Here is a 20,496-nt window from a genome sequence, read left to right as displayed (position 1 = left end):
CACACGAGCGCCGCAACCCCCCGACTACAGCCTGCCACAGGCTTCATTCATCTTACCCACAATTCCCAGCATGCCATGATGGGGGGGTGGGGGGGGGGGTGCACACATTAGAAACGCCTTAATGGCTTACCAGCTTTCACAGTCAGGTTGAGAATGCTGATAGCTAGTCTTTTTTTTTTTTTTTTTTTGGCGCCAAGAACGTCATCACCTTTTCCATAATTAGACCATTACTTTAACAGGTGTGCCACTTCCCAGTTCTTGCTATTCCCCATTTCTTTCTCAAATATGCTTCAACACTCCAGATTTTATTTTATCAACTTGACTGAGACTGGAAAAAAAGAAAGAAAAAAAAAAAAAACTTGTGGAGGTGTGACAGTCTCAACTGCAGCCTCCTTTTTTTTCCCCCTCTCTCTCCTCTTGTTAAAGCCGTCAGGTGTAACATTGCCAAATCCGGCTGACATGCTATCACAGTAGGATAAAGAGGAACAGTTGGTTGAAGTTTTTTGTAACCCTTCTACAGTACATGCAAAAAAAAAAAAAAAAAAATCCAGCCGACATCTCTGTCAGCGACTCTGTTGTACTGTAAAGAGAATAAAAAGAAAGAAATAAAAGGAAGGTTCGTAATTAGTTGTAATGAAGTACAAGATATAATCTAATTATAATGATACCAATACCTCAGATCTCATTGGAGCTCTGCATCGCTTTGCAATCATTTAACCTATGAGTTATCTCATTCAAAATAAATAAATAAATAAAATCTTGGATTAAATGGATTAATCTGAGGCATAATCCACTATCTAAACCACATGTAGATGCAGTCATACAAGGGGGTTCACATCCTGCTATTACGGGGAATATTATCAGTGCCCATCTTTTTCTCAGGCTCCTGATAGTTTGGTATTAAGCCAGACGGATGCAGCGTGTCTCTGCTGAGAGAGCCTTTGTCGAGTCTCTCTCATTGACACTCGTGTAGCATAGCACTATAGGGCTCCAGTGAGAGAGAGCCATGGGCATTGATTCATTGTCAGTTTGTCATGAATAATGATAAGCATGAGGGGTCTCATTACCTTATTATGTTCATTAAATCTTGTTTAGTTCCTGTGTGCTTGATCTCATTCTACATTATTAACTCAAACAGGACAGTGAGTATGTAACAGATGCTTTTTTTTCTCTCTCTCCCACTATCGTTCCTGCTCTCTCTCTCTCTCTCTCCACTGTTCTGAAACTTGTTTCTTGGAAATGACAGGCCAAAATCAATCTGGATTATGCCTCTGTATGGACGTCATTAGAAGATGCAGATTGATGCATTCTTAAAGCATGCACTTGACTGTGGCATAATCTGTTCCACCTCAGTGTACTTAAAGAGAACATGTTGGCTTTTATTATGCACGATTTGAGATCTTTCATCTTCTAAGCCCTAACGATGGGATGAGGAATACATACCATTTCTTGGCTGTTGTGAAAAAAAATGTTTGTTGTTGCTGTTCTCTCCCACAAATGTTCCCTTCACAAGTGTTTGTAGAATAGGATCAGGGTTAGCATAGACTGAAATAAAAAGATATTAAAGTCTGTCTAGGCAGTAGTACAGGCTAAGAAGACTCCAGTGGAAACTGGTCACACTGGTCAAGCTGGAATGAAGAGTGATCAGATTTACACTGAGAAATGACAACATTAAAAACGAGTTGGACTGGAATTTGGGTATGCCTCGTGAACACATAACACAACAGCACGCATGAAGGTGATAACTGTGGAAATATGACAAGCCAATGATATGTCAGTCTTTCAGGAGAGCATATTGCTTGGTGATGCTTTCGATATCAGACACACCCGGGTGAAAACGTCTTATTAGGTAATTTGGTGTGTTCCTCGGAATGTAACGGTAATAGTCCAGAAATCCGGAACGTTTCGGCCTATGCTCTAAATGATCCATGTAATTAAAAATGCAAAGAAAATTTTGAGACTACTATTAAAAATATATATCTATAGAGATATATATTTGCATGTACTATATGGAAAACACTAACATACCACGTACTCATTATATTCCTTGACGTGCAGATTCAGTTGCTCCCGCTACACACAGGTGGTCGTCTTGATCTCTCTCTTTAACAACGACGCACGAAGTTAATTATTTACAAATGAGTGATAACATACTTCATTTCCGGAAGCGAGGGACAAAGGTTTGTGAGTTAGAGTCCAAATCTGCCTATGGAAAATTGTTTGATGGCATGAGACAAATAATCTCTCCTTTACGAATCGTTTGAACTTCGTTTAACTCCGTACAGGTAAAGTAGACCACCTTGTTCAAGCAGTACAGAAAAGTACAGGAGCAATTAAGGTACTTCGTTTTCTGAGTTTGAAAGAAGCTTCCTTGTATATTCTTACAAAAAGTGATGTCAGCATTCCATAGGTGTCAATAAAAGGTAAAACCTGAGATGTTCGGCCGTTAAGAAATGTAAGTGCCGCGTTTGACCTCGGAAGTCATCTCGGAAAAGTATGACATTAATAATTTATCAGACGAAACACTCGGACAATAGCGGTCAACTTTGCGATTACTGATAATGTTGTTACATGGGTTAAGTCCTTGTGTTGGCTATAGCAGTATAATAGCATGAAGAGCCCAGACACATGAAACAAATGCCACCACAAAGATCGCTTAAAAAAGTAAAATGTAGGCTATATGTTAAAGCTATCTTCTCTGTTTTACTTTGGGAGGATTCTTCTTCACTCATGGCGCAGATCGCTCCATTAAACATGAACAGAGAAGGAATATTTTGGGCTGTTCCCCGACGTGTCAATATATGGTCGAATTAAGTCACTACTTCATTCACTACTTTACTCATTATTCAGCTTAATATTGCGCTTAAATACTATTCAGGCGCAGTAGCAAGGGATTAAGACAACATTCTGTTTATCTTGCATCACAATCCACTTTGTGTGTGTTCACAGACACGGAGTTTACACTATACTCGTCTTGTGTTATTACATTTCTTCATCCATCTCATTTCCTTTGAACGCTCCATAAGTTTCTTTCTCTCTCTCTCTCTCTCTCTCTCTCTCTCTCTCTCTTTCTTTGGCGTTACCATGTAAAGATGAGTGTGTGTCATTAGCGCCCCAGAGGTCTTCCTCGGTCTGGACAGTCGGGCTTCCATTTTCCAATTAAAGTCGGTTTGCTACCGACCGGCACAGTGCAGTTTGGGAAAAAGCCAGATTGATTAGTGCGCAAATTAACGCAAGTAAGAAATGATTCTCCCTCCGTAAGCTAATTTGCAGTCCTGGGTCTTCCTATTAAGTCTCTCCAACCGACTTTTTATATACAGACTCACTACTGCCACAGTAAATCCTGCAGATTCAATAAACCTAATTACAATAAATTCAGTAAACATTTAGATTGAACGCAATAACTGTGTCATTTACTCTACTGGGTTGCTTTAAACATAATTTAATAAGATAGCAAAAGGACCCTCCAAAAAGCCACTAATCCTTCTACAAGCCATGCATATACATTAGGCTAAAGCATCCAGGGCCCAAAATAGACAACTATTGATCTAGATTTCCTTTAAAATATGTGATTGCCCTGTTTGTCGGAGGACTTCATTGGGTAGTTCCTAATTGGTTTTTGTCACTGGCCACTGGGAGTCATTTGTACTGAGATTGTTTCTTTCTGTCTCATTGAGCTACTACTTTGTGTCCATCCATCCATTCACCTGTCTGTTCATCTGTCTATCTATCTATCTATCTATCTATCTATCTATCTATCTATCTATCTATCTATCTATCTATCTATCTATCTTCTTTTGGAATAGTATACACATGACTGTTTGGGAACAGAGATACACAAAAAGTATAGTTGTGTTTAAAAGTAGATTTAGATGGTATTTCATATACTCACCACTGAACCCAGTGGTCAGGGCATTGTTATAAAGCGATAAAGCCTGTTCACATTTTCAGCAGTGACTTACCGGCGGTATTTTACACAATGAAAAGTTCACTCCTACTCCTTAATGCGAAAATAAAGACAGGCACTAAAGCAGTTGAGTTGAAACAGACATTAGAACATAACTTGAGTCTTCTCCATATATCTGCAGCTCATTAAAAGGAGGAGGCTCATGGTAATTAATTACTTGGCTAATTGGATCCTCAGCAGTATTATTGCCTGTGTCTGTGAAGCTTATTTAGTGTACAAATGAGTCCTGTGGCCATATTGTTTCTTGTGCTCGGGAAACTTCACACGTGTGGTCATTAGTAGCGCACCAGTGCTATCACTCAGCATCTGACACTGCACACTGACTTCAGAACGTCCATCAGCAACAATTAACTCAAGACTTTATAGACTGTGTCTTTCTATCCTCCCTCAACATTAAACCGTGTACAATATGTTTGTGTCTGAGCATGTGCATCTGTCTGATTCTGTCTGTGTCTGTGTTCGTGTGTGTGTGTGTGTGTGTGTGTGTGTGTGTGTTCATGCACGCGCGGACTTGTGTGTTTGTGTGTGTGTGTATCAGAGATACTCACAAGTCATTTTTTGCATATCTCAAGTCTCAAGTCTTTGAGCTAAGAGTCCAAGTCAAATCTCAAGTGTTTGAGGGGCAAGTCCAAGTAAAGTCTCAAGTCTTTGGTCAAGTCTCAAGTCTCTTATGGTTGTAACGAGCGTTATGTCATCTGCTGTATGTTGTCCTGTCTGCTTAGAACACTGCATTGCTATATCTAAAGAATTCAAAGAATGTACTGCATTATCATCACTCCTTTATCTATTAGCATACAGTATCAGCATTGATTAGTTGTTTGGTATATGAAAAAAAAACACACACAATGAAAGTGTTCCTTCAAAAAGCTAGTAACTGTATTTTGCAATTTTTTTCTAATTATTTTTTGTTCTGCGCACACAGGATACCCGGTGTTGTTTGTCTGTGTTGAGCATCAGTTATCAAAGAGCAGAGCGAGTAACAAGCTAATGTTAGATAGCTGATGCTGAGCTAACACCGCGATCCGTCCGTAGGCACTGACGTTAACTCGTCTTTCACATTACCAAGTGACCGACTGAGCTGTTCGGGCGCCTGATAAAAGCTGCCTGATAAAATTTGATGTGGTCGATCCATTATCCTTTACGTTAATACCGCACACCTTGCATTTAGCCATTCCTTTGTTTGGGCCTTTGTGTGAAGTCACTTTAGCTAATGGTTATCACAAATGGCACAGCAGCTGCAGGTGAGCTCGCCACGGTCACGGCGTTATCGCTGCAGTTTACAGTCGTCAGTGGCCGCGCGCATGTGTAAAGTTACGCATGATAATAAGGGAGGGAACGGCTTCTAGCTCCTCAGACATTTCCTTATTGTTAATGCGTCAAAAAAAAAAAAAATGCAAATAAAAAACAAAATAAAGATTGTTTACGAGTACCAAATCTGGAGTTCGAGTAGAGTCTCGGGTCTCTCTGAGGACGAGTCTCAAGTCAAGTCTCAAGTCACTGTGTGCGCGCCTTAATTTGCGACTCCAATCCAAGTCGCAAACTCGAGTCCCCATCTCTGGTGTGTGTGTGTGTGTGTGTGTTTGTTTGTGTATGTGTGTATATGGTAATATGGCAGTTAGGATGTCATACTTATCATTGATTATATGATTACTGAAATTTTTATTTTTGGCCATTTGAAATATGTCCACTGAATCATTGATATTTGGATGTTTTAGGTTTTCCTACATTTTGAAGGTCTTTGAGGTGTCTGTGCAGTCGTTCTGTTAAGCAGTGGAGGATGCCAGATTTACAGGAGCTGTCCAAAGCTTTAGACGAGCTTCCCGACCCCATCACTAACGTCGCCGTCCTGGCATCCCGGAAGGAAGCACCGGCAAACTACTACGTGGTATGTAACGGCTGGTTAGATTTACAAAGAAGAGGCAAATTATATTATGTACGGATCTGTTAATAGTTGTTAACAGAGAACACTACAGAGTTGTGTGTTACACGCCAGGATAGAAACATTTATTCTGTATAAAACTGCTTTGCAATCCTTTGTTCAAAGTAGGAGTGGCTTTATAGCTTTGGCAACCCTATCTCAGAGTTTCCGCTCATTTGAAATTCACCCTATCATACTATTTTCCATCTTCCTATTTTACACCCATATGTGTTGTACTTGTCAGATTAGAAGCTTAGATACCTTCATATAGAAGAAAAGAAAAGAAGTTTGTTTTTTTTTTCTTTTTATTCAAAACCACGGTGAAAAAAGCTTTTTCGTGTACTTAAACTGCGGCTCGTGCGACTCTGTTTATTGTCGCCTGTGGCCAAAGCAGGGTTACATTAGTAATTCATAAAGTTTACTTTGATGAGAATCTGTCTCTGTCTCTCTGGCCTGTGCTCTGCTGGGCTGCCGGTCCTTCTGCTATCCCTGAGGATATAGCTTAACAATGCTCTCGAAGGACAGCCGCCACATTCCCTGGCACCAGGACCCACAGTTTGTTTAACATGTCGATGGTGAGACACTAGGGGTGGTTGGCACTCTCTCTCTCTCTGTCTCTGTCTCTCTCTGGCTCTTCTAGAAGATTCAGTGATCCCAAGCAAAGAGAGAGAAAAGTAGGACAACAGTATCAATGGCCCCTGGGAACAGGGCGTGTATATGCATGTGTGTGTGTGTGAGAGAGAGAGAGAAAGGAGAGAAAGAAAAGGGGAGAGTGAGAGAGAGAGAACAGAAGAGAAACGGAAGGAGGAAGGAGAGAAAGGATGCTTTGTGGGGATTTCAACAAAGCACAAAGCAAACACCATAATACGATGCCCTGAAGTGGCCTTACAGGCAGCCTTCTTTCTTTCCTCCTCTCGCACTTCCCTCTCTCTCTCTTTCTCTCTCTCTCTCTCTCTCTCTCTCTCTCTCTCTCTCTCCCTGTTGTTTTCTTTTCTTCTTATCTCACTTCCCTTTCCCGCTCTCTCCCCCCCTGCTCCACCCCACCAAACCCCGACTCTTTGCCGTCTCCGGTGGGCCGGCTGTGGGTTGGCATAGCGATGAAGCTCTGCCTGTTGGCATTGAGATTCTGGTACACGCCACATGGCATAGCTAGGTCTGGTTAAAAAATCCTGTTCCGCTTGCCCTTTCTGCATCTCTCTCCCAGCAGGGCTCCGTTTCGACAAACAAACATGTTTATTAATTTACAACCTTTGCACAACTCCAAAGAAATAAAACATAAATCTGAATGCTTAATAGCTCTTCAGACCAGATCTTTCTAATATGAGCACGGAGGTGAAACACAATAATTCCTTAGTACCAAAATGCTAAACAGGATGTATTTGAGTCTATCCTTTTGTTGTTTTGACGAGCGCACGTCGTACAATTGTAGGTCTTAGCATCCGGCTTGGTTTGATATGACTGTAATAAGATGCTGAGGAGAGTTGTGTAAGGTCTTCATCCAGGTTTATTCTGACAAAGTCTTCAGAAAGAAGCTACAGCTTCGCCTCATGTCGTTTGTGCCGTAATTCAAACTCCATCGAGATCACACACTCGTTGCTGCGAACCAGAGCTCCCATAGGGTCCAACTAAAAGAAGCAAAAGTTGCAGTTAGAGATACGCGGATCCGCATTTGTTGACGAGACCACAGTGAAAAAATGGAAAAGGTCTGGAAAAAAAATTTTTTTAGAAATTCAGAAAAACAGCAGCTCCTTGGTAAACACTCGGATGCATGACAGCCTAAGGCGCTGATAGCGGTTTTAGAGTTCCTCAAGATCTGTTTTTAATATTGTTGTTTAAATATGAAACTTTTTTTGTGCTGCTATCTTGGTCAGGGCTCCATTGCAAATGAGACTTTAAATCTCAGTTTAAAATATCTATTCCTCATAAAAAAAAAAAAAAATTAAATAAAGATTAATGAATAAACACCAAACATTTTGAATACTTAGAATGCCAGAGTCCTTTTGTAATGGAATGGGATGATTCCGTGCATCTCTTACGTTCAGTAACCTCTCTCTCAACGCAAACGCGTTAGCGGTTCATTTTTTACATGAGACTGGTACCGATCAAACGCTGTTACCTTGGGGAGTAAGAAAACAGAAGCAGCTTCCCCCACATCAAACACCACAAAGACACGCTGGCACGACCCCCCCCCCCCCCCCCCCCCCCCGTACCCCCAGACCTCCCGAAAGAACGCGTTGTTTTAATTCAACCTCGCAGAGCTCGGCGCCAACCCCGGTGAGTGCATTAACATAAGTTTAATGTGAAGATGGATTGTAAGCAGGGAGAGAGAGAGAGTGAGATAGTGAGATCTGAAGTGCCTGTAATTGGCTAGGACCCTTGCTCTATATGATAGGTATCCTCAGGTGACTGTATCACTATAATACGCTGAGCAGGGGATTTTTGTGTCAAAGACAAACTATTATCCGGCTTGTAATTCACATGTCTTTCTACCTCACTGGCTGCAGCAGAGTAGATAGACTTTTTTTTTTTTTTACCCCCCCCCCATCCATCCCAACAGACTTAGACACAGTTCCAATGTTCAATGAACTAGCTTCTTCCTCCTCTGAAATATTCCTTCATTTGCGCAGAATTATCATAAAGATTAAGTGGATATAAGCGGTCTCAATATGCTGGCGTGCCATTTTTCAATTCATCCATCAATCCTGTATTTAGAACAGCGCCAAGGAAGGTTTAGGAGCTGAGGAGAGGGGCGCCGTGTTTTGGAAAACCGGACCGTTCGCGTTTTTGGACTGTCATGGATGTGGGAGAGTGATTTCCTTGTTCACGTTAATGGAACATTCTGGCAACGAGTCGAACCTCAGAGAACGGCAATAATTTATCGGGCCCTTTTGCTAGTGGTGTAGTTAATAGTTCTTTAATACTAGAGCAAGCAAATTTGTTTTTGATTACTTTTTTCCTCCCCCTGCGTCCAATATTATTTCTTCATCATAGAGGTCTCCTTTGTCTTAAGGTTTCCACCCTCTTACTCTAATTACTGCTCTGTCACTCTCTTGTCTCTCTTACCTGTTTTGTAATAACAAACAGTTCAGAGTTTATGGAGCTCCTCTTACAGCTATCCCTGTCTGACATGGAAAGTTCTCTCTTACGACTGAATAGTCTCTCAGTCTTTCCCGTGAAGGTCCGAGTGTAACAAACAGTTACGTATAATGAAGTTGTTGGCTGAATCTTTTGTGAGGCGTCTTTACTACTTTTGTATTCATAAAATAACCGAATACGCGAAAACAGCTCGTCTTGTGTTTAGAAAGCGCGTGATAAGAATCCGCTAGTGATAAAACGGGGTTTCTACACGAATGAACACGCGCGGTAGTTACTGTAGTGCATCTGTTATTCTTTGTAAAGTGAGTCCAAACTTTAACTCACTCCCCCCTGTCCCTTTCTCTGTTAATGCCAAGCTCCTGGCATTTCTGCATTCAGGGTGCACTTCTCCCTCCTCTCCTCCTCCTCTCCTCCTGGCTGTGTGGTGGCAGACTGGCTCCTGAGGTGCCTCCTGCTGCCCGATGCCGCTCTGTGCCCTCCTTCCTCTCCTGCTTGACTTTGGACTTCTCAGTGTTTGGCCTCTGTTTACCTTGACAGGAGGCGTAGGGGGTACTGACCTGGAAAGAGTGGTCAGGACAGGCTGTCTTGTAACGAACAGGGGAGGGGAGGAGGAGGTGGAACAGCACTGATGTATAGATAGACTCCTCCTGGGAGCTTTTGTGGAGTGTTCTCTCTCTCTCCCTCTCCCTCTCCCTCTTTCTCTCTCACTCTCTCCTCTCTCTCTCACTCACTCACTCTCTCTCTCTCTCTCTCTCTCTCTCTCTCTGTCTCCCCCTCTTTCTCTCTCTCACTCTCTCTGTCTCTCTCTCTCTGTCTCCCCCTCTTTCTCTCTTTTGCTGCCTTTATCAGCGAGCTCTTTGACTTTTCACTCTCGCTGACCCTCTTCAGACCCCACGTCACCACAGAAGCAGGAGTCAAGCTAACGCAGTGCTCTAATCCACCTCTGTGTTTCTGTCACAGAAGCGACACGCGTCATAGAGAGAGACCACTTATAGCGATGTGCACGATGTTCACTTGATCTACGACAGAACAACTGACTCAGATACACACCCACGGTGGTCAGTGTATTCACTTGCACGGCGCAATCTCTCAGTCCAACTGTTTATGCATGGATAGAGATGTGCTGTGTGTTCCGTTACATGTTACCTCATCAGCTTAAAACACAAGGATTCAAACAGTCAGTCAGCTAACAAATAAACACTGAATGTTTCCACTGAATGTGTCCTGACTGAATCTTAAAGCTTGAAGCCGTGATTTTAGAGAGAGAGGGTAAGCATGAGTGACAGGCAGCGCTTTAGCCCAGACCAGAACTTTGCTCATCTTCATCACTCCTTCTTATGAGCGCAGTATCATTTCTTGTCCCACGGGAAGGGTATTTTTAGCCGTCTTTTCTGAATCCGAAAACGCTCTCTCCATCCGCACAGGCCTTTAATGAGATGGAGTGAGAACAGGAAACAAGTGTTAATTAAGCCAAGTATGCAAAAGAGACAAAGAGAGAGAGAGAGAGAGAGAGAGACGGGTGAAAATGCAAACCCACTCACGTCGTCCATACATTAACTTTATCCCCTCCTCGTGCGTGTTCTTTTCCTCCTTGTTTTTCATTTATTTTTTTTTTTCTTTTGACGTAGGTAGCACAAACAACAGATGGCTTGGACGCTGACCTTTGGAAGGACGGCTTATTCAAATCCAAGGTCACACGTTATCTCTGCTTCACCCGAGCCTTTTCCTCAGAGAACGTAAGTGAAAAAAAAAAAAAAATATTTACATTCAACAAGATGGCCTGTTTTCATCACATAACGTCTTATACTGAACGCCTGTTTTTCTTTTTTTGTTTTTTTTTTCTTTTTTTTTTTTGACTAAGGTTGGTTTGGTAATTCCATTCATTAGGAGTTTTCTCACAGATCTGCCCCTGATCACAAACTCACCTCAGAATGTTCTCAGGATTTTTTTTTTTTTTTTTTTGAAGTTTCCTTTAGGAGACAAGTACATATAACTACCAGTTGTGGATGGCTGGAATGCAAACTTTTGTTTTCTTTTTCATTTTTTTTTCCTTTGCTTTTCCCTGATGTATAATGCAGTACGGTACCTCTGTATGAATATTGTTGACGTTCCTCTGTTTCCCAAAGGAATTTAGTTTATGATTATTCATAAATTGAACCGACTTTTATTTTCACAATTTTGTTTTCTTCAATTAACTTTGCCCCCCCCCCAAGACAATTTGGATACCTCCCAGCGATTCATCAAAGATGTTATTCACATAAGAATAAAAAAAAGCTTACAAAAATCCTTTATAATGGAAAATGACACATCAAATGCCCATCTCAATATGGCTGATAACAGGGCATTTCTTTTTAACCAAAACTAAGGACTCCTTTGTGAATTGGGGCCATTTGAATATTCTCTTCCCATTTTCATGAAGTAAATTGATAATGAATATGTTTTTATGCACATGTGTCAGGGGAAAACAACACCTCCCAGTTGTGTTTTTCACCTTTTGTTTTAAAAGTAGGTGCAAATGTCAAGTCCAAAAAACAGTGAGAGTTGCCCTTAAAATATAACACTATAAGTCCCCCAGGCATAAAAGGCTGTTAAAATATTTTCAAACTCTTTTTCATTTTCATCAATGCTTTGAACCATACCTTTTTAGCTGAGAGCTCATGGTGCCAATTACTGAATCTTGTTCTTAATAAGAATGATTTTGTGTGTGAATATGTGTATTTGTGTGTGTGTGTGTGTGTTTGTGTGTGTGTGCGTGTGTGAGCGTGTGTGTGCATGTGTGTATTTAAGCCAGATATAAATAACTCTGCTAATAGGCATGCCAAGTCGCATCACTGATATTCAGTATTGCATGCCTGTCAATGATACATCTGCCATAGCATTTACACTCAACTTAGATTCATGACAGGAGAAAATACCACCTTTAAGCGCAGGTTTTTTTTTTTTGTTTTCTACGGCCCACGGCATGAATATGGATTTCAAAACAGCAATGCAGTCTTATTGTAGTGTGGAAACTGTAGAGCAGGTCTGTGAATGCACAGTAAGCATTGAAAGTGGTCAGAAAAGACTATGAGTGCCCTGGACTGCACTTCTTTATACACCCTCTGTATATGGACGTCGTCTTTAAAGGCTGGTTATTTATAGCCGAGGGGCTATTACTGAGGTTATTCATCTCCTCAACACTGAGTGAAACACTACCTGAGCTGATACCTGTTCCTAAACAATACAACAGGCCTTTGTTTGCCCTCACACGGACTCGTCAGTGGCATTCAGGGTGCCACACCCTGGTCAAATACAGTATTGATGATCAGCTGATAGCTATTGTAGTGTAGTATTATTGAGTGTTAACTGATAAGACTCCACAACCCTTGTCTTAAAGCATAAGTTTCTTTCAGAAGTCTATTAGTCACATTCCTGACTGGTTATTGGCTACGTTCTCTAATCTGTATAATAATTAACATTCTTGTTGTGTGACACGGAGAACAGATACTGTAAAATGGTTTGGAGTGGAAAAGCTCTTAGCCTAAAGAGCCTGGTACTTCAACTAATACACTGTGCTCAATACTTAGATATAAATTCTTGTACTGGCTAATTTTGGTTATCATTAAAACAGCCAGCACATTGATTTGCGCTGAATCTTTATCATTGTGCTGTTGGGGAAATGACATTGTTAAGTACTGAGATTCACTAGCCCAGGCCTGTCCTTCTAGACCGGCCCGTTGATTAAGTCCAATCAGGACTGTGGCTTTTAGTATGTATGGCACAGATTCCCTTTGCGCTGTTCCCGTGTAGTGTCTTAAAATGTGTGTCCGTCCTGTTTTAAAGTCCTTGACGCTAATAAAACATGACAGCGCCGTCAACAAAGGCTATTTTGTCTGTCAGTCAAAATGGCCGGTGCCGTAATTGTCTATGACAAAAACAGATTCTGCAAAATTAGCCGCTGAATTACGTGGCAGGAAATAAACAGTTTGTGATTTATCATACTCTAGGTTGGAGGGAGATGGTCCTTTGTCAGGCCCTGATGGGAAAGAAAAAAAAATCTCTCTTGCCTTGTTTAAAAAAAAAGGAAAAAAAGAAAGAAAGACAGGAAAAAGAAAAAAAAAGGGGGGGGGGGGGGGGAAGACTTCATGCATAGTAATGGCATTCATCCATATTCTGCCCTCCAAGTCAGAATAAGAAAAACTATGAATAAAAAATGTCTCCGCCGGTAATAACTAGCGGGGCAGAGGTGGGCAACAGCATCCTGGATTTCTGACACGTCATGCAACGCCTGGGTTGCTTTTTCACGGCACTCCTTTTTCAGGGTTCTGCGTATTATTGCAATTTATTACGGGGAAAAATGGAACGGTAATGAGTGGCGACTCGGAGGCTGAGAAGGAGTCATGCTTGAAAATGTCAGCTAAACAGCTCCTGATTGTTTTTAACTGGCCCCAGTCTGAAACTCAGGCTCAATTTGGCCTGCCACAAGCTGGCCCGCTCTCCCCGCGCTCTCTCTCTCTCTCTCTCTCCCTCCGCCGTTTGAAGATGATGACTGGAGCACAGGTGCGTGTTTGCTCGAAAAGAGGCCGCAATCCGACAATTACCGATGCTCCAGTGTCAATTACTCCGTAGAGATGCCATAAGCTCTCGGTAAGAGATTATCGCTTCGAACGTGGCGATGGAATTTTTTTTTTTTTTTTTCGTCCAGAGGAACAACCTCCGGATGGCGTGTGTTCCCTCGTTGCCTTGTATGAAATCGAAAAAAGGTCCCGTTGGGACCTTTCGAAAAGATCATGCAATAAATCTCTGAATGTTTGATCTTTTTTTTTTGTGGTTTCACCGTTAGAGCCAAGTCCAAAATGTTGTGGTGGACATGAAGTTGACTGATCTGAGGGATCCTTTGCTGGAAGGCTTTGTACCCGTACAACTAACAACAGACACGCGTAAGTTTACCATTTCCTCAAAAACCTCACAACCCCTCCCCCTCCTTATCCCCCCCACCCCCCCCCCCACCCCCGTCTCTCTCGCTCCATGTCTCTCTCCCTGTCTCTCTCTCTCTCTGTCTCACACTCTCTCTCTTTCTTTCTTTCTTTCTTTCTTTCTTTCTTTCTTTCCTGTTTGACTCTTTGCAAAGCAGCTTGCGGAGGGTATCCTGAGGGACTGCTTCTCTGGAGAGTGTGAATGTTTCATGGGCGCAGGTTAGCTTAATTTATGACAGTCGGCGGGAATAAAATAAACATTTTGCCCCGGAGGTAGAGGAGAGGAGAATGATGAGTCATTGTTTATCTCAGGCCGAAGCGCAGCTTTTTTCTTTATGACGAGCTTATTTATTTATGTATTTATTTGGGAAGAGCACTACTGGATGCCTGGTATCTAATATTAATGAAATGCGCTCCCGGATGGTTTAGTGCTTTTTGAGTGCTATGTATTTCTCTCGCTCTCTCCTCCATCCGTGCTGTTGAGAACGTAATATTATTTCACCGTCGAGCGTGAGGACAGCGTGTTTATTATTTTCATTATTATTGCATTTATACAACACTTGCCAAGGCTGCTTTAAAATGAATGGAATGGGCTTCAAAGTAATATGGGAGAGTCTAGCTGCAGGTTCTAGAATGGAATGAATAAAAAGAAGATGAAGTCTTGTTGTGCCTGGGTTTAATGCAATGTTTTATTGCGCGAACACATGTTTAATGGAAATTTCATCCACTATATTACCCTTTTACCCTCAGTCAAAGTCTACAGAATATGGATATTGCACCAAAAGATTAAAGAGGCCTTGTATTTTCCCTTGAATAGCCTTTTTTTATGTAATTATTGTTACATTTATTGATGCCGCTCTTCTAATATTTATTGTGTGTTCACATATTAATGCGTTGTTCCTTTTTAGCCCCACTGTCCAAGTAAATCGGTCGAAAATGGACAATAATACACAAGAGCATGAACAAATGGTTATATTAGGCATGCTTAATATTAAATATTTACATAGCCTGAGTGTCAGCAGTGTGAACAGGGTCAAGGTGTTGTCATAGAACACCCACATGTTGCGTAGCAACTAGGTTGTGATACAATAGTCTGTAATACTGCGTACCTGGCTTCTGTGCCTCTCAGATATATAAAAACATACTGTTCATGTGCTAAACTGAGGAGCAGTGAATCTTCCACTAACAAATGGTTCCTCCGCATTGGTTTTTGCACAGAAAATCTCATGCACTCCCTCTCTGTCTCTCTCTCTCTCTCTCTCTCTGTCTCTCTCTCTCTCTCTTTCTCTCTCTCTCTCTCTCTCTCTCTCACTGTTTCTCTCTCACACACACAGAGGAGCAAGCATTGAGAAAAAAGAGACTGTGTATGAAGTTGGTCCCCAGACACAGCACAGACATGGCCATATGTGATGTCATCATCACAGGCAAGACCAAAACTGGCCCTCCAAACTACACATTCATAGGGTGAGTGACTTGTCCTCACAGAACCTCACAACAGAGTCGTACACTCAAAATACACTCAATGAGGCTTCAAAAAAAGAAACAAACAAATAAACAATCTAAAGTTTGTCAGTGACTATCTATACGCGAAACATCTGATTCTCATCATTTCCTTTGATTAGCTTTTACACAGTGGATAATGTTTTCTTTTTTATTTTGGGGAGAGGGGGGGGGAGCATATCTTGGATTAATATTCCACACACACGCTCTGTTCCGAGAGCTTCACAAAACAGGAAAAGTAAGTATCCTGGAGCTATGGTTGATAGGCTGTGTAAATCTACCACTGTGAGGCAGGGTAAAAAAAAAAAATAGATAAAAATGAAATAAATAAATGTGGAGTCTCAGTCTGCCTGTCTGTTTCTCTCTGATTGGTTCTCTGATCCCTCAACGGGGCTTGTGGTCTCCCCTCATAACAAACAGTGCCTCCGGACAGCCAACGGCGCGTCAGACGCAAACCGCGCCTCTGCAGTCGCTCCGACACTAACATTTAACCCTACCCTAGAGATTTTAAAGAAAAACACAACAAAACGCTATTAGCTTATTACCGAATCTCTGGGTTGTTTTTTTTTGGGGGGGGTGTGGGGGTGGGGGGGGGGGGTTGTTTGTTTGTTTTTCATAAAATAGCTTTCATTGATCAGCAGAATCCATTTAAGTTTTTAAGTGTTATGGAAAGCTAAAAAGTCCCTAGCTTGAACGTTTATGTGATGAGAAGGTGCTTTGCTGTGAGTATGTTAGACTTGGAATACAAGAGGAAGTAATACATGCAATAATGCAGTGATGTCCTGCTCCCCTGCAGGGACTTAAACAGCATGGGAATTTGGTACCGAATGAGAAACACTCCAAAGATCAAGGCTGCCGCATCCCAGGCCGCTCAGTCTGTTCCAGCAAATGCTCCAGACCAAGCAAGGTAATATACACAGTTGCTGTGTTTCCACTTCACCTTGATGGGAATATGGACCTTGTATCAGAGAAAAGGATTAAGACCCAGCCTAAGACCCATAATAATTGGTATTATGAATGTCCATGTTAAATGTAATCCTTGTCTGAGGTTACGGCACTTGAGTCACACATGGACTGACTACAGTGGCAGGAAGGAGACACAGAGTGAGTGAGAGAGAGAGAGAGAGAGAGAGAGAGAGAGAGAGAGAGAGTAGAGGAGACAGATTTGCCTGGAGAGAAACAGCTGTGAAGGAAAAGAAGAGTGTACATAGAGCTCAGTGCTCAGTTGCTGTTCCCTTTGCTCAGCTACTCCCTGTAACCACTACACAAATACACACACACACACAAAAACACACATGCACACACAGACGCATACACACACACACACAAAAACACACATGCACACACAGACACGTACGCACACACACGCACGCTTGCACGCACACACCCACACAAGCACACAGACACAAAAACACACATGCACACAAGTGTGTGTGCATACTTACACACACACACACACACACACACACACACACACACACACACACACACACACACAGAAAGAGAGTCACAGCAGTCTTGCCTAAACTAATGGTAAGAGAAGAGGGAAAGTGGGTCTTTGTTCTTCGTCCAAGTCTACAGCTCAATTATTTAGCAGCAGGAAGTGCCAGGGATTTCCTCGGCAGATTGTAAATAAACAAAAGTGGCTCCATCGGTCAGGTCGTGTAAACACGGGGTCGTCGGGGGGCATTCGGAATTTGAGCGTGTCTGCGAGTAAAAGCGGTGAGGAGTACTTCAGTGACTGACTGCTCTAGGTGTCATGTGACCTAACAGTGCTTAGAAAAGGCCAATTGCAATCTTTCTTTTTCTTTTTCTTTACCTCACTCTAAAAATGTTTAACTACTAGGGAGGATAGCAGAAAGAAACTTGAAAGGTTTCTTGCATCTTGCGCCTGTCAGTCCATTCATTTTGATGCTTGTTGTAATTCATGTTTATAAATCCTATCATGTGTTCTTCTTTCATTTTTTCTTTCTTTTTTTTCTTTCTTAATCTGTCAACCTTTCATCCATTCAGACATTTATCCATCTATCATTTTATACATCTATCAGATGAAAAGTGCCCGGCTGTGTTTTTTTTTTCTCAAAAGGTGCGTTTGTTGTTGTACACCGTATAACACATCCACCAAAACCGCACGGTGTCATCACCGGGCGTTTTGAAGGCTTCTCGTGTCATGTTTTATGGAGGGCCGGCTACCGCGCAAGCGTTTGTTATCTCAGAGCCATCCTAGAAAAACCTACTCTTCACACCCCATCCAACCCACTCAGCTAATCCCTTACTTTTCTGAAGCGCGCTTTCAAGTCAGAGAGACGTTGGGTGAGAATAAATTGCACCTCCAAGCAGAGACCCCCCACCCTCCTTGTGTAGCATGCTGCGAAGACAGACTGTGGGGTATAACATTAATATTAAAATTTATGCTTCTTTGTGAGAGACTGTGTTCTGTGGGAACATCCAGGCACCACAATGCACTGAAAATGAATGCGTTTGGAAAGACACTTTGGGCAGCTGATTGCAATATTCATGCGCGACGTTTCTATGGGCGACTTTTTTTTTTCCTTCGTTTTTGCGGTACAGGTAATGCTGTAAATGTAGAAAGGGGTGAATTAACCTTCAGTCATTTTGCTTTGCACCAATGTGCTTTTTAAAGACTTCACTAGTGGTATTCATATGTACTTAAGTATATTTGCATTGTAGAGAATTTTAATACAGTTATACCTAATTTTGGAGACAAAGCTACTTAGTGGAATCTACATACCTCTTAGAGGAAACCTTCTCTTTTTCTCTCTTACGTAACTTTTATACTTTCAGTACAGTCCTTAAGTGACTTTATAGCCTTCTGAAAATTACCCTCTTAAATTTAAGTGCCTCTTTCAGCCAGCAAAAAGATGTTTTAAACATGGTCAATAGCAATAAATTTTTAATGGCCCTCTAATTTTGAATGCCAGGTATCCTGGAGAAACCATGTTGCTCCAGGCAACTATAAGTCCATTTTCATTTTACTGCAACGGCAAAATCCTTTGCTCCAACTTTAACTTTTCCACTCTGTCCTACCTTCTTAAATGTCTGTATTTGCTTTTATAATGCTCATGCAGCTCACAGATTCACTCAGATGTGACATGAAGTTACATTCAGATACAGAACTGATCAAAAGCAAGTGGACATCCCTCTCTCTCTCTCTCTCTCTCCTAATGTCTATCAAGTCATTCTCTTGAAAACTGCCCCCAGATCAGTTCTGTCTTGACTTTGGCCACATGACAGTTTTTGTCGCACTCCGTATTCTCTGTGACAGCTTTGGCCTGCCTGGCCCTGGATGTCACCATTGTTGGAGGTTTGGTCTTTGGAGCTCTATCCAGACCCTCTCCTCCTTGTTGATGCTGCCATTTTTCCTCCTGATAAAACTGTCACCCCAGGGTCTAAAACCTGACCTCTAGAATGACAGCCAGCATAAATTAGCCTTGCCCTAATATTTCTGTATCTTTTTTTTTTCTTTTCTTTTTTTTTTTTGTGCTCAGAAGAATCAAGGATTTTGACATTCCCTTTTAGAGTTATAGGCCCGTATAAACGAGGGACACTTTTTAAATCAAAAGGCAGAACAATATAAACGTTGAGGTCGAACATCTTTCCCATTGTGAGGCTTTTCTGATATTTTTATGATTTTTTTTTTTTCTCTCGGAATCGTGATTCATTGTACTGATGTGTCTGATGGAGGTCAGAGAATATAGGCTGTGAAAAAAAAAATGACCTCAATGCGGGCTCTGACAAAAGTGCAATGTGGACCCTGCAGACTTTTTACAAGACACCCCCCACTGAGGTTCAGGCTCCGAACTAATCAGATAGCAGCTCCTCATCTTTATGTCTCAACCACGTGTCTAATTCAAACTGATTTCGCTCATGAAATGACTGACACGGCTCAAACTCTGCGTTAGTACGTTCACGCCCTCTGTGAATGTGAAACTCGCGTATCGTGTGGGATACGGTGAAAGATTGAAGTTGGAGCATTTTAGTAGATTTTCTACATCAAGTCTGAGGTGATGAGGAGTCGCTCGGAGGCTTGGTTGTGTTTGTCGAAAGCTAGCCGCTTCTCCTTTTTGGCACACCTCTGTTGACTTAACTCTCAAAGATTATACTTCAGTCTTCAGGGAAACACTCATCGCATGTGCATTGTTTTGACAGGTTTTCCCCCCAAATCTAACTGCAACGCTCTCTGCGTGTTTTTTTTTATTTTTTTTTTATTCTTTTTCTCTCCGTTCTCCCTTTTTTTATCTGGTACTCTGCAGGAATCTGCAAAAAAAAAAAGTTGCAAATTTTCCTTACACATCAAGCAAATGTAAACTGAGCAGTGCCACAAACAATACTATCATCAGTTGCGATCCGTTGTGCTCTGAGCTCTCAGAGAGTTTGCCACAAAATTCGCCTAGATTCCTCTTCTCCGCCGACCTGACAGACAAACTTAAAGAAGGATAATGTCAAGTGAGAATGCAGAGATTTCCAGCCCTGCACTGAGAGAGATAGAAGCTGTCTACATGCCACGGGCTGTGTGGGCCGCGATGTTCGCCAGAAGAAACGTCGAGATGTTGTCATAGAAGAGCCTGGATGAGTGTCAAAACACAAGCCTCCACATTCCTCCAGCACGGTCCATGCTGTTCGCCAGATATTATTTTTATCCTCATCTCGCCCCTCTCTCCCCCTCTCTCTCTTTCTCTCCCTCTCTCTCTCTCTCCGTCTCTCTGTCTCTCCTTGAAGACTCCTGCATGTTTGTCCACCTAGTGACAGATGTTCTGCACCCCCCCCCCCCAAAAAAAGACAGGCTCGCCCCCCCCCCCCCCCTTTTTTTTTTTACCTTTGTCTCAACAGCTCATCAGCTACACAAGGTTTATCGAGAACACGATATACGATTCTTAATACCGTTATCTGCCCTACTGTTTGGACTATTGCACAAAGCTACCTGTGCATTAGTGTCTGCACAGTAGTGAGAAGTTAAGCTGCAGGTATTAGTCAAGAAGAAGAAAAAACAAAACAAAACACTGCACCACTGTATGTCGGCGTGGCGTGATTTAAGCCAT

General features: G+C 42.0%; 1 protein-coding gene across 1 annotated transcript in view; it reads left to right on the top strand.

The window, feature by feature from the left end:
- The first annotated feature begins 2,198 nt into the window (after positions 1 to 2,198).
- mvb12bb (multivesicular body subunit 12Bb) overlaps positions 2,199 to 20,496 on the top strand; it is a 43,327-nt gene continuing 25,029 nt past the window's right edge. Inside the window, exons 1-6 of the mRNA XM_030787246.1 lie at positions 2,199 to 2,285; positions 5,683 to 5,852; positions 10,610 to 10,717; positions 13,804 to 13,900; positions 15,271 to 15,400; positions 16,233 to 16,343. Coding sequence (XP_030643106.1) covers positions 5,745 to 5,852; positions 10,610 to 10,717; positions 13,804 to 13,900; positions 15,271 to 15,400; positions 16,233 to 16,343 — 554 coding nt within the window. The 5' untranslated portion in view covers positions 2,199 to 2,285; positions 5,683 to 5,744. The remainder of the gene's footprint in view (positions 2,286 to 5,682; positions 5,853 to 10,609; positions 10,718 to 13,803; positions 13,901 to 15,270; positions 15,401 to 16,232; positions 16,344 to 20,496) is intronic.

The sequence above is a fragment of the Chanos chanos genome, chromosome 1 (genome assembly GCF_902362185.1).
Source record: "Chanos chanos chromosome 1, fChaCha1.1, whole genome shotgun sequence".
Classification (NCBI taxonomy): Eukaryota; Metazoa; Chordata; class Actinopteri; order Gonorynchiformes; family Chanidae; genus Chanos; species Chanos chanos.
Note: the sequence above shows the minus strand (reverse complement) of the source record. Positions and strands in the feature narration are given on the sequence as shown.